This window comes from Tarenaya hassleriana, unplaced genomic scaffold (assembly GCF_000463585.1).
Source record: "Tarenaya hassleriana unplaced genomic scaffold, ASM46358v1 Cleome19, whole genome shotgun sequence".
In the NCBI taxonomy this organism is placed as follows: domain Eukaryota; kingdom Viridiplantae; phylum Streptophyta; class Magnoliopsida; order Brassicales; family Cleomaceae; genus Tarenaya; species Tarenaya hassleriana.
The window spans coordinates 1,712,866-1,725,803 of record NW_010965304.1 but is presented as its reverse complement, the minus strand read 5'-3'; the positions used below and the strand labels follow the sequence as shown (position 1 = coordinate 1,725,803).

The 12,938-nt window shown below is 36.6% G+C and overlaps 1 protein-coding gene across 3 annotated transcripts in view; it reads right to left on the bottom strand.

Moving 5' to 3' along the window:
• The window catches only part of LOC104811051 (callose synthase 9), a 20,049-nt gene that overhangs the window by 4,714 nt on the left and 2,397 nt on the right, over window positions 1–12,938 (bottom strand). For all 3 annotated transcript variants that reach the window (XM_010537590.1, XM_010537592.2, XM_010537591.2), the window contains 35 exons: window positions 12,315–12,425; window positions 12,111–12,236; window positions 11,599–11,688; window positions 11,337–11,434; window positions 11,140–11,257; window positions 10,775–10,918; window positions 10,078–10,154; window positions 9,926–10,004; window positions 9,402–9,524; window positions 9,087–9,192; window positions 8,879–9,002; window positions 8,547–8,736; window positions 8,396–8,448; window positions 8,063–8,123; window positions 7,288–7,369; window positions 6,813–6,862; window positions 6,472–6,558; window positions 6,249–6,334; window positions 6,108–6,132; window positions 4,576–4,670; window positions 4,384–4,465; window positions 4,072–4,229; window positions 3,870–3,990; window positions 3,517–3,614; window positions 3,343–3,433; window positions 3,099–3,259; window positions 2,905–3,014; window positions 2,330–2,461; window positions 2,016–2,084; window positions 1,765–1,942; window positions 1,525–1,639; window positions 1,160–1,279; window positions 393–508; window positions 234–317; window positions 34–146 (listed from right to left, as the gene is read on the bottom strand). In XM_010537590.1, coding sequence (XP_010535892.1) covers window positions 34–146; window positions 234–317; window positions 393–508; window positions 1,160–1,279; window positions 1,525–1,639; window positions 1,765–1,942; window positions 2,016–2,084; window positions 2,330–2,461; window positions 2,905–3,014; window positions 3,099–3,259; window positions 3,343–3,433; window positions 3,517–3,614; window positions 3,870–3,990; window positions 4,072–4,229; window positions 4,384–4,465; window positions 4,576–4,670; window positions 6,108–6,132; window positions 6,249–6,334; window positions 6,472–6,558; window positions 6,813–6,862; window positions 7,288–7,369; window positions 8,063–8,123; window positions 8,396–8,448; window positions 8,547–8,736; window positions 8,879–9,002; window positions 9,087–9,192; window positions 9,402–9,524; window positions 9,926–10,004; window positions 10,078–10,154; window positions 10,775–10,918; window positions 11,140–11,257; window positions 11,337–11,434; window positions 11,599–11,688; window positions 12,111–12,236; window positions 12,315–12,425 — 3,673 coding nt within the window. The remainder of the gene's footprint in view (window positions 1–33; window positions 147–233; window positions 318–392; window positions 509–1,159; window positions 1,280–1,524; window positions 1,640–1,764; window positions 1,943–2,015; window positions 2,085–2,329; window positions 2,462–2,904; window positions 3,015–3,098; window positions 3,260–3,342; window positions 3,434–3,516; window positions 3,615–3,869; window positions 3,991–4,071; window positions 4,230–4,383; window positions 4,466–4,575; window positions 4,671–6,107; window positions 6,133–6,248; window positions 6,335–6,471; window positions 6,559–6,812; window positions 6,863–7,287; window positions 7,370–8,062; window positions 8,124–8,395; window positions 8,449–8,546; window positions 8,737–8,878; window positions 9,003–9,086; window positions 9,193–9,401; window positions 9,525–9,925; window positions 10,005–10,077; window positions 10,155–10,774; window positions 10,919–11,139; window positions 11,258–11,336; window positions 11,435–11,598; window positions 11,689–12,110; window positions 12,237–12,314; window positions 12,426–12,938) is intronic.

Genomic DNA, 12,938 nt, shown 5'->3' with positions numbered 1-12,938 from the left:
AACAATATTATCGAGGGGGGGGGGGGATCTTACCAGCATAGATATCTTCACTGATATTAATGATCCGGGATGCCTTGCTGATACCACCGCGCGTAATATGGAAAACTCTGTCGAATACATCTGGATGACCATAATGCATTCGGATCCTGGAAATTCACAAAACTTAGAATTAACATTCTATCATAATTTCATGGTTTCAACCAAGATAAAACTAATAGATAGAAGTAACTTACTTTAAGGGTTTTGCTAATACTCGTTGACCAAGAGTTACAAAGCTGGTTTCTTGATTGGACATGAATGAGGCCAAGGAAGAGACACTGCATGTTGAGAAACAATTACATAAGGTAATGTAAGGTGCAAACAGGAAAGCATATACACACTCTGGTACGCACCTTCCAGTGAATACATGTTCCCTGACTCCAAGAATAGTAGGAGGTCGTATTCCATGGTCACAATGAAATTCTTCCAAAAGATTTCTCATCTTCAAGGCTTCTTCAAAATAATTATCCTATGTGCACAGCCAAGAAAGAATATATAACAACAGAAAAAACCAGTGGCTCCAGTAAAAAGTACAAGCTGGCCTATGTGAATTCAAAATTCCCTTGAGCATACGCCTAAGCGAACATTCCAAAATACCTATGCGCTGATGCTGCTCTCACAGCCTATAATTTTATTAACTTTTAATATTTGTTAAACTTTTAGCTTTGGTTAACCTCCTTTTTTTTGTTCATAATAGAAAATGACAGAGATACAAAAACGTAAAGCCTGCATGTCTAATCCGAGTTTGAATTTGATAAGTACTTACAGTTTACAGCTTTGTGTTTAGTGTTTTGTATAGCTTAATGGTATCTAGTCTATAGTTGTGTGTGTTTGGATATGTTGGTAAGTTAGTAGTTAGTAGTTAGTTCAGCCTTTTTTAGCTATAAATACAGGTTAGAAGGATTAGAAGGGTTTTAATCAGAATTTTGGGGAAAAAAGGTTACGGTTTGGGTTGAGAGCGGAGGTCTCTCGTTAATCAAGTCTCTAGGGTTTGTTTTCTGGTTTTGTGAGCAATAAAGCGTTGAGTTTTCAGAGGGAAACCTGAGTTTCAGGTTCTGAAACTTATCAGAATTTCAGGAGCAAACTAACCATAACAATCCATAAATATATACACACTAACCTGATTCATATCAATAGTTTGGATTGCATTCCCACGAGTAAATACGATAGCATGATTTTGATTCTCAGGTTTGCCTTCCCCAAGTTTCGGGTCTCCAGGCAATTTGATGGAATAGATTTCCTGCATAACCGAAAAAGCCCAGGGAAGCAATTCAAAAGAATAAAATTGTAAGACCAGAAAGGGAAAGAAAGAATGTATCTGCCGACTGCCAACTCTTGAGCAGAGTAGTTATAGACTGCGTATCACTTGTAGCATGGTAAACCTTTAGAATATTGAATAGAGTACGTGCAGTATACACCCCTTGTAGCAAGTAAAGTATCTTGAATATCAAAAGTAAACACAAAAATAGGGTGGATGAAAGATACCTTATCCTTCCCATTGATGTCAGCCTTCACGAGCTTTGAGTAATATTCAGTGTGCGTTTTACCCTCCTTTGGAGTTTCGACAACATCAATGTAAGCAACACGAAGGGCTTCGTTCCTGACAAAAGAATAAAAGGTATCGATGTCATGAAATTGAATTAGGGACTGGAGAAGTAGCAATAGAGACATAAGGTAGAAACATATTTACTTAGGTGAAAGAGAGGCAACAAAAGGGCATCCTACCTTTGCATCAGCAACGCAATGTCAGCAGCTTCAGGTTTTTGCTCTTCCTTCTGTCTGCCATATATTTGACATGTGACAACATACGTAAACTTTAGATCTGCTTGAGCCCTTGCTTCAGGAGATAGCTCAAATCCATCTGAATCCATTGCATCATTACCAGAAAAGCCAGATTCCCCGTCTGAAATTTTGATGCATAATAAGCTAATTACCAAAGCAGGCTTTGCAAAAGCATATTCAGAGAAACCACTTACCTCCACTGGTCTTTCTTTCCAGATAAGACTGAAGCATAAGTGCCTTCCTATAGTACATCATTCCACGAACTGCAGGTTTAATTCCAACCAACATGTAAGAAAAAATGCTACATATATGTACAGCAACTGAAATTTCAAATACTCTTTTTCAAGCATTCTTAGAAAAAGGGGAAGTTTAAATCATATACTTGATGGACGAGACTAAAGTAACCCCATCATGCGCTAACAATACCCGTGCAGGGTAAATCCGCAAGAAACTTGGCACAAACAAAAAAGTTACTACTTTTGATACACAACAACACTTGTCGGTTTACCTGTCCTGGCTAGGGTTTGTCCACGATAAGAGGCCCAAAGTCGAAGTTCAAGTATCTCTCTCTCGCTGTCAAGATCACCTTCTAATGCATTTTCATCCCGTCCAATTCGATCAAGGAAGTTCTTCCATTCATCTGAAACATATCATCAACTATCCATGAGAAACATTTTGGCCAACTACCCAGTACAGTAATCAGTAATGCAAGCATACAGCTACTCATCCATCTCCAACAACTTAACAATCTTTAGTTTTCCGAAAGAAAAAAAACTACCTAGTGCAAAAACAAAAAGACTTAAATATAAACACATCCTAGACATGCATTGCATGTCCATTTCCGTATCCTAAATCTATTTTTCCAATTAGTTATATCCTTTTACCCATTGATCGCACATCATGTTACAGCCCCTACTACATTGATAACTACTAGCCTGTCCAAAATCACTCTCCACAGTAGGGAGAAGACAACCATGTAAGTGACAAACCTATTGTCCATTTGTGGTCTAGGAAGCAAAAAGAGGGAAAAAATAGGCGAGAGCCACCAAAATATGAAAAAAAAAACACTTGGTGGAAAAATACCTGGATATATTTTCTGAAGGTAAAACAAGATTGATATCCCATCCTCATTTTTCTTTGTCAGCTCTTGCATGCTATATAGCACGGTTTCAGAATAGTATGGAGTAAACACACTGACAATAAAGTCCAAAGAAGGGAGACAGTTAATTTATGAGCATGTTTGGACAACATCATTTAAATCAGAGTGAAAGTTAGACCTGAAAGACAGCATCTCGCGGACAGGCCTTGTTGGGGGCATGTCCATGAAAAGAGAGTTTGTGAAGAATTGCAGCCTGCGTCTGGCCTCAAGATTCTTAGGAACATTGGCTGCAGAATCTTTGATAGTTGATAGGGAGTACAATCTTTTGACAAGTGCTTTCTGCCAAGTCAGGAGGATCAATGACATTCACAGAAAAGTAAAAGAGCATCCAACAGCCTTAGAAATAGAAACCTTCGCTATACCAGTTCAGCATCTTTTGGCCAGTTCAATTTCGTAAAGAGCCGACCTTCATTCCTCGCTTGCGATAATATATTCCACGTCTCATAATTACCCCTAAAACAGAAATAAATTTGCATAAACCACACCTGAGGAGGAAATTTTGCAGCAAAAACAGCTAAATGATACAGTTTATGTACCTCATATTCACAGATAATATGTCAAGTCGCATAACATCATAGAGATCCTGAAGAGCCTTGATGGCCCCTTTTTCATTCTCTGGTGTCTCATTTTCTTTCTATCCACAGATTAAACGAAATTTAGAAGAGAGTACATAGAGTGAGATTCAACAAGGAAAACTAAAATACTAAGGGATAATGGATCTTAAAAATAAAAAACTGGGTACTCTTCTCCTGCAAAGGAAGCTCATATCAACACTCACTTTTTGATATACGTGCATTATGAAGATCGCTATTATCAACAATGAGTCTATTAAATGAAATTCTTATCAAGATAGAATAAGAACGGGCAGTTAGTAACTAATGAAACATACCAGGATCCCCATCAGAGCAGTCACTCTGGTGATAACCAGGGAAAGTTTGTTCAGCTGCAGGTCATGATGAATGTTCCTATTCTTCATGCTGGTATGAATGTCGTCGTAGATTCTTTCAACCCTAAAGAATAAACATTTAATAAGATTTCTTTCATCACATTAAATTAATTCAAAGTAACATCAGCGTCAGAAAATATATTACCACATCCTCCCTTCGGCTTCCAAAATTTCTGTTAGGACAAGCTTGAGAGTGTAGTAGACTTCCTCGACAGCATACATCATATAATCATCTTTTGTGATTCTCTCCCAAAGCTCTTCTTGTGAAATACTATCGGCAGCAATATCTTTTGCCAATAAAATCTGGAAATAAAAAAATAGAAAAAGAATTCATCAACTAGAATGTTAACACCATAAACAAATTTTAATGGAAAGCAGCGAGAGTAGCCATATGAACACAAACAATGGGAAACGGAGAAGAAAAATAGATATTTAACTAGCAGATAAGCACATTCACCTTGCTGGCAAGAAGGAAAAGGGGCCACTGAACCAATGAAAGTCTACCAGAATTTTTGGGTATCAGGAGCAACTCCATCTCACTAGACAGATGATTGAGTAAGAAAAATGTGTGAAATCAAAACAATAAAAAGGGAGAAACTAAATAAAACAGGAACCAAGGAATGATTGCAATAGCACGTGCAGCGCTTACAAGTCTGCGATATAGTCTTCCTCTCGTAGACTTTTAATTATTTGATTCCAAAATGGAGCAAAGTGAGCAGCATCAACTTTGTTCTCCTCCACAACCTTCGCATAATCATGTCCGGACATGCATAATATTGAAGCAAGAAAATTAACAAGCAAATAATAAAATACAAACCCATTTGGATTTTCTAGAGCTAGAAAAAGTGCAAAGGCACCTTGACAACCAAATGATTTGTATGTTGGAATTAGCAATACAATTTACAAAGAATAAACAGGATGCCAGCGCCTAAGTAACTGTAATGGTACATGAACCCACAATAGAAAGTTGAACCAAACCCGTTCCTCAAATAGATGAAAACTTGGTAGTTCCCTTGTTAAAGGTAAGGTGCATGCTTACAGAACGATTTGAGACTGTTTAACACAACATTAAGTTCACTTGTATATAGCTCCTAAAAAGATCTATTTATTAAATTTGAGTGAAATTGATTACATATTCTCTTAAGCGACCATCTCCTAAATCTAGCTAGAAGTGACCCCATAGTATAAATCCTGGAGATTGTCCTTAAAACCACAATAACTTTCCAGAAGCATACATATAAAAACATGAGAAAGAGTAATCTCTAAGTCATTTTTCTCAGTTTTTGAATCCTCTTGTTTTCTATCAGTCGTATTTTAATGAAGTTATAATTTCAGTATTTTTTTCGACTGACGTAAGGTTGCAATTTAGCATTTGATAGTTAAAGTAGGAAGAGCAGAGGATACACTATAATTAGGATACAAACCTCACCAGTCACATCAAGTTAAAAAATAATTAGTTCTAAATTTCCACATGATTATAGAACATGTGAAAAGAACTATGGAGCCATGTTTCAGGGAGACAACACACAAAAGTAGACAAATTTGACCTTAAGCAACATTCTTATATTGAGCCAAGTTCATGAGCATCAATAGGCAGCTAAGGAACCGGAACAGATATAAAAATGTACCGGGACTATACTCTACGACTCAAACAGAACCGCACCTTCTCTGAAGGAAATTAAGAAAGATAAAGATGAAGACATACCCCGCATAGGAAAGCATAACACATTCACAAATAAGGTTCCTGAATTGATTAATGTTTCTTTTTCACAGAAGATTAGATTTTAAAGGCCTGTATCAATGACATACTAACAGTTTAGCAAAGCACAATGGAAGCAAAAAAGCAGAATTCTGGAAGCAAACTTCAGGACCATGAGGAACAAGTTTTCTCTCCTTTTCATAGTTGACACCCTAAACGTGTGAACCTCATGTAGTTACAACAGACAAAATGATACCTTTTCAACTGTTATGGGCATTTCAGTCAGTTCAGTTATATGTATAGAATCTAAAGGACCAATATGCTGTGAAACAAATATATGCTAACAATAAACCATTTCCTTCGATTAGCATTTTTCTAGTCAAATTTCTTATTATACTACCTAAAGAGGAATCACCCTATAAATTCAGTATTTGAACTTGCCAACAAACACTAAATTCAGCAAGGAAAGCAACATGATTCACCTGTCGAGATGAAGGATCAGAATTCCTGCACAAGATTTTGAATTAAAGAGAAAAGTTAACAAGGACAAAAGGAAAATCCTTTCTAGCAGAAAATATAACTTAAAACAAGGTGCTTAGAGAGAATAAGAAAAGGAATTCAACCGATTCTTGAGAGGAACATGAAGAGTCTTTATAAAGGCTCCAGGAAACTCCTCAAAGAGTTTGTGAATAGCGTCCAAAGATCTTATCTGTAGAAGGTAAACAGCAATTAAGTAACAAACAAACAAAGGTACAAAAGACAACTACCGGTTGCAAACACAGAGTGACAATCTTAAATCATTTTCATTTCGCCATTGTGAGTAATAAGAAAGTCTCAAACACTTACTTCTCCTAAACGATCTCTCGCTCCGAGCAAGAAACCCAAAAAGGCAGAGACGAGGGTGTAAAAGATGTGAATGTCTAACAGATAGATCTGTTAATTAAAGTAGAAAGTCAAAGAATAATATGGAAATACTGTACATGTGAGAGGAAAGAACAATTACAATATAAACATCTAAAAATAACAGAGTACATTATCAGGGCAAGACAAAATAGTTCTAACAGAAACTTCCAAAATATCTAAAAGAGGAGAAACTTTACTAGCCACTATTTTTTTTTAAATAACCTCTCAAAGAAGCAAAAGAAAAACATGAATCTACAAGCATATGTAAAGTAGACCAAACTTACAGCGACCACAGGAGCCCATAAACTGGCAACAGTCAGAGCATTATAGTTGTCTGCATCAAGAAAGCAATAACCCAATGACAAAATTACAAAAAGATAAAAAATAGTTTCCTGTTAGAATATATATTTCAAGATAACACACATATCAGCACAAAAACACTTGTGAAACTCACTAGACAGACCTAACAATCACACACTCTAATATTTCAGAGAGCTGTGACCATGTTATCACATGCTGGCAACACACATGCGGCAGGAATAATCCGAAGAGAACAGAAAACTGCTTAAGGTCCAAAGCCATGTCTCCAATCAAAATCTAGTCACCTAAAAGGGCAGCCCGGTGCACAAAGCATCCCCGCTCAAGGTCCGAGGAAGGGTCACACCACAAGGGTGTATTGAAGTCAAACCTTACCTTGCAGAATATTCTGCAAGAGGCTGATTCTAGTCACCTAAAGTGTTATATCAATTGTATACTTACTTCTTGACACCAAATCATGCCAGGAGTATGGTATATTATTCTGGGTCACTATAGTCCTTGTTGGGCTAACCAGTGGCGCAATCTGTAAATTCACAAGGGAAGAGAAAAAAATAAATCATTATGACAAGGATCTACATTATAAATTCAAGTTCCACAGTACTGCCAACAAAATATTATCGTCATTTTTATCTTAATGATTACTAAAGTTTCTGACTCCAGGAGATCTCAATGAAGAGAGAGATATCCTTCATTTCTGCAGTGAATAAGTATAAATTGCCTTCACAAATTATTTGGACGTGAAGAGCTCACTGGTTAGCTTGGGCTTGACATTGACTTTACACTGCATAAGACTCAAGCCTTTTGAATCGAATTATAAGGAAAGCTTTAGATACATTAGTAATGTTCATGCCAGTAATCACAAACTTCAGTAATAACTCATTAAAATGAAACAAAACCTAAAAGAGATTAACACATTATTTCTCCCTCCCGAAAACTGTGGTTTATAGATTTTGCATTCAGTTCAACTGTAAAATATGAGAATGTCCTTCATGAATTATGAGAATTAGAACCCAACCTACTAGATTACGGATCGAAGCTGCTTTTGGTTACAAGTACAGGAATTCAAAGAATTGGAACAGGGTCATAAAATACACATCGACAAGCCAAAGAAAAGAACAATTGAACAAGGTCAGTAAATGAGAAAAAGAAAGGTGGAAAGCCACCTATAACAAAGGAAATAGACAAAAAAGAAGTTGTTTGAGGTTGATGCACTAACCTGAAGAAAGAATGCAAAAGAGAATTTTGCAGCCAGAACAGCAACCCAAAACAGCAAGTACCTGCGTTGTACCTTGACTCAGTAAAACCTTCCACAGGTTAAAGTCGCTAGGGCAGTAAAGGCTGCTAACGTCCATTTGGTATTAATCAAAAAAGTTTTTCTGTGTTTCTCCGACTTCTCTGATAAGCCAAATTTACTAGAATATTTTGCTGTTATCTTTTATCATTAGACATTTGCAGCAAATTATTTGCAGTAGCAGTTATATGAACTCTAGTAACTATCCCGCATTTGCACAAAAACGTAAATAATAAAAGATGAAGCTGAAGAAATTACTTGATAAAATCAGATGTCTTTTCATACATGCCACGGCCAACATAGTGCCTTTCCTGAGAAAAACAAACATGGAAGTATCAGAAAAGATTGATAGGCAATGAAGCAACTTTTCAAGAATAAAGAGTGAAAAGAGTAACACGAGGCATAGAACCTGGCGCATCCACTTAAAGAAGCGAATCACAGGCCATCGATCACATTGGTCAGTCATGTAGTGGCAAGCCGGGATACGCATCAGAAAACTTATAAAAAACTGGACACCACCATAGATGGCAATGACAATCACATAAAGCTTGAAGACGACTGAACTAGAATTTGGTTTAGTATCCTCTTGAAGCGCCCTCCTGCCCAAAATACAGAAACTATCAACATCAGAATAATTGATATCTAGCCCAAAAAAGATAACAGATGAAAGAAGACTAGCAATGACATATAAAAACTGAAAAAAAAAAAGCAGAAAGTTCCAAGAAAAGAATGTTTACATACACATAGAGGAACGAGATGAAGACAGAGGCACAAGCAAACCAAATAAAACGAAGAAAAATGCGAGATACAGCCAGTCTTCTTGTTGTAGAATATGCGCCATACATCATTATAACATCCAGAACACCTATAACATTAACCAAAAGCTTTTTCTTCACCAATTGATTACCACCAGGAATGATCAGACTAAAGTATGCAGTTTAAAACTGACTCTCAGTGAACTTCATCAGAACAAATGTTGGACCCAGGCTGAGAATTTCGCGCAAAGTCCTCCTAGAGACAAGGTGATGTTTGTTGAACGCAATTATGGTCAGTCCCTGGAAAAGAATTCATTAGAACGTGCCAGAAGGTGAGACAGTTTTTGTTATTATACAATCCACAATACAAGGGGAAAAAAAGTAACCAAAATCAAAAGAAAAAATTAAAGACATCTTAAACTATCAACAATTTGTTAATCAGACAACACAACCAAAAAAAGCAGACGAATATTAAGGACGAGCAAGAAAACAAAAACAGAACTACAGACCTGAAACATCATAGCAAGAAATATCCATAACCGATGGAAGCTATGGTACAGATGCAAATATGTCCGGTGTTCAACAAAAGAAGTCTTTCCTCGATGTTTTCCCCCACCAGTTTTAAGCTCGTACTGTAAGGAGAAAACCAGCAGATCAATTTGATGCAGTAAGTGATTTAAAGAAAGTCTATAACTAGATCTTGTGGGTAGCACAAAAGAGTGAACAGATCAATATGTAGATATTACATCCATCGCTTGCTTAACAAAATTAGAGAAAAAGGAATGAGAAATCGCTACACTGAAAAGAGGTCAAAACAAGAACGAAACCACAACACCTGCATAACTTTAACTTCAAAATATTACAAATGGTGTAGGGATTTAGTTCTAGATTGTTGCAAGTGGTCAAACGTAATGCTTCTTATGTATGCATAGATGCTTTATTCTGTTCATTTGAAAGTGGTCACCATGGAAGCAACAAACACAACATGAATTCAAAAAATCATATTATGAACAACAAGCAAATACTTCAAAACCTTTCGCCTGGGTATAGGTTTCTGGAAAAAGGATGAACTTCTGCGCCAAGGCCAACCAAGCTCGAAGCAGTGAAGCGACCTGGAAAAGTAAAAATGTCAGCCAATAGAACAAATGAAATTTCATGCAATGGACAATAAAGGAAAATATTTACCAAAAATACTCATTGAAGTCATCGTAGTTTCTCCAAGCTGAGTGAGGTGCTCGACCATTGTCATTGTTAGAAGCTTCCTACGCAAGAGAAATAGCATACATGCAAGAGAAAGCATGTATAAAAGTATCATTTTGTTATGCAATATATAATGGATTTTACCAAACCAGCATAGTTTCTATTCTACATATATACAAGCTATAAAACAGATTAGACAACATTTCCAAAGAACAAAACAACCCATGAAATAACTCTCTAATACAAAAGGAGCAGGATTTCACATGGGCATCTACACCTAAAACAGAAGTCTGTCAACTGGAACAACTATAAACTTATACATAAATGTTTCCAGTCAATCCAGCCAGAAACTGGATATTCAACCCTAGCTTTCAACAGGAATTAACAAGGGTAAACATCAGACAGATTGTGTGAGAAATGAATGTAACAAATGAAGATTTTGTCCACCTAGGGACTTCGCTAGACTGTGACTAATATGGTGAAGGTTTTTTACCATTTCTAATATATACCAGACACTTTCATCCTACTTTCTGTGTATTAGTTCCTGAATGTTAAAAAAGAATACCATTTGAAGCAGCAGTACTATGATCAAGAAAGACCAACTAATTTGTCAAATATGAAGAGATCCAAAAAGGAAAGTTTATAGATTCGAGGTTCCAAAAAAGACTTTACAGGAACATACCGCGGCAACCACTTCATACAGCGGAGCAATTACATGATCAAGGAATGATACACCATCATCAGCACTGCGACTTTCAGGTGGCTTGCAACTGTCAGCGGTACGAGCAACACGCTGTCTCAAAATTTCATCCATTTCTCTTACCATCTGCAGGAAAAAAAATTAGAATAAAAAAGAATTGCAAGAAATGAGCAACTATCATGACAGAAATTATGAACAAGCCCACTAGAACAAACAACAAGATTAATCAATTAAGAGAGGGTTTGGCACAAATTTCAGAGCACATAAGAAATAAACCCATTGACCTATTCAAGCACATAATGGTTATATTTACAAGTAAAATAAGTATTCAGGTAAGCATATCTTACATGGTGGAATATGTAGCACAAACATTCTGGAAGAAACCTGATATTGGCAGCTTCACCCCAAATCAGGAAGTACAAGGAGAGGAAGAGTACTTTCTTTTCTCCACTAACGGCCTCCAAACTGCACATTCAAGATCCTTGGAATGAATACGCAACTGGAAAGTAAAAGGAAAAATGGAGAGGGGGAGATGAGACCCTACTTGCTCCAAGCAGGTTGAATGCACAGGTAATCACACCACTTGATGTAGTTGTCCAGGGTCTTCAAGAACACCTTTCGTACCACAGCCTCATCCAATTTCTAACCATCAAAAAGGCAATCCATTAGATTTTAAGATGCAACTAACAATCTTAGACAAGGAGAGGCAAAAAAACAGAAACTCTGTCCCCGATATACTCTTCAGTACATGAAAAGTGAGAGAGAAATCATCAACATATTAAAATTGAAAAAGCTTCTATACTTACAGGATCCATTTCGCCAGGAATTCTAAGACGAGATTGCTCGTTAGCAAGAAGAAGAACTATATGTTCACGCTGGTTTGAGACATTGTCTTTCTGAGGCCATAAAGATTGATATGTCAGAAACTGCATAAACCCTTGTACTTGAATTGAAGCTAAAGCCAAAGTATTGCATTCCATGTTAAGCTAAAATACTACAGTATCAAAAGCACAAACCATCACGTGTTCACACAGAGACATCATATACATGACAAGGAAGGAAAACTAGAAGGAAATAGAGGAGGATTAAGCACATGACCAGGAATGATATTATGAAATCTTAGACGTAAAACAAAGTAAGGTCAAACTAGAAGAGCCTTTAAAGATTCTACATGAGTTTTCAGATCTTCAATGCATACCAAAATGTTCAAAGGTGGAATTCAGAAAGTCATATAAACCATTTCAACCTCTCATCTCTAGCATCAACCATATACTACACATATTCTGTCAACCAATAAGAGCTTCCCAGTTTTACATACCTGAAACCCAAAAACGTAGTGCAGTAAATCAAATATATCAGCATTCCTTGTTGTAGGAATGGGAAAATCTGTCGGTAGTTTTGGTAAGTCTTGGAAGTATTTCAATGCTGCAACTGCTGCTTGCACCTGCTTACAAGTTTTTGTCAGCATTCAAGACAAGACAAAAAATCATTCACACATTAGGACAAAATAGAAATTACTCACCTCAGGGAAAGTCGTTACAGCATTCGTGGAGACAGGAGCATCAAGAGGAATGATGTTATAAGCAATTGTGTCTTCGCTCATTGCTGCATCTGAATCAATTACACGCTTCAGCTGTAAAAGTATAAACGAAAAAGCATTAACAGCTGCATTCTGAATAGACTACATTCAGAGAACAGAATATGCAATGAATAATAAAACTCAAATTGCCATCTTCTTTTGAAAACATATATCATCATCATTATTCCTTTGCTCAGTAGCTTTTTAATCAGCTTCATTTCAAGAAACTTAGCCATCTGATAGATAATCATGAAAGACCTCCCAAGCTTAATGAACTGAAGCCATGTCATCCCCATGAGAACAAAGAGAATAGCAAAAAGAAATCACTTAAATTGAGGCAAACCATGATCTTACAGCAGGTTTAATGTGCTAGTTTCAAAGTTGCTTACTTTCAAATTTCTTATGCTGAAACTAAAGAAGATTTTTTGTTACTGCTCAGAAATTACAAATAATATTCCTACTAAACATGCAAGACAGTCCAGCCATATTCCTATATTTCTTTCAAGTATCTCCTAGTGGCATGTTAGGAATTCCTCTAGGGTAAATTATTGTTTCAGAATCCTGCTG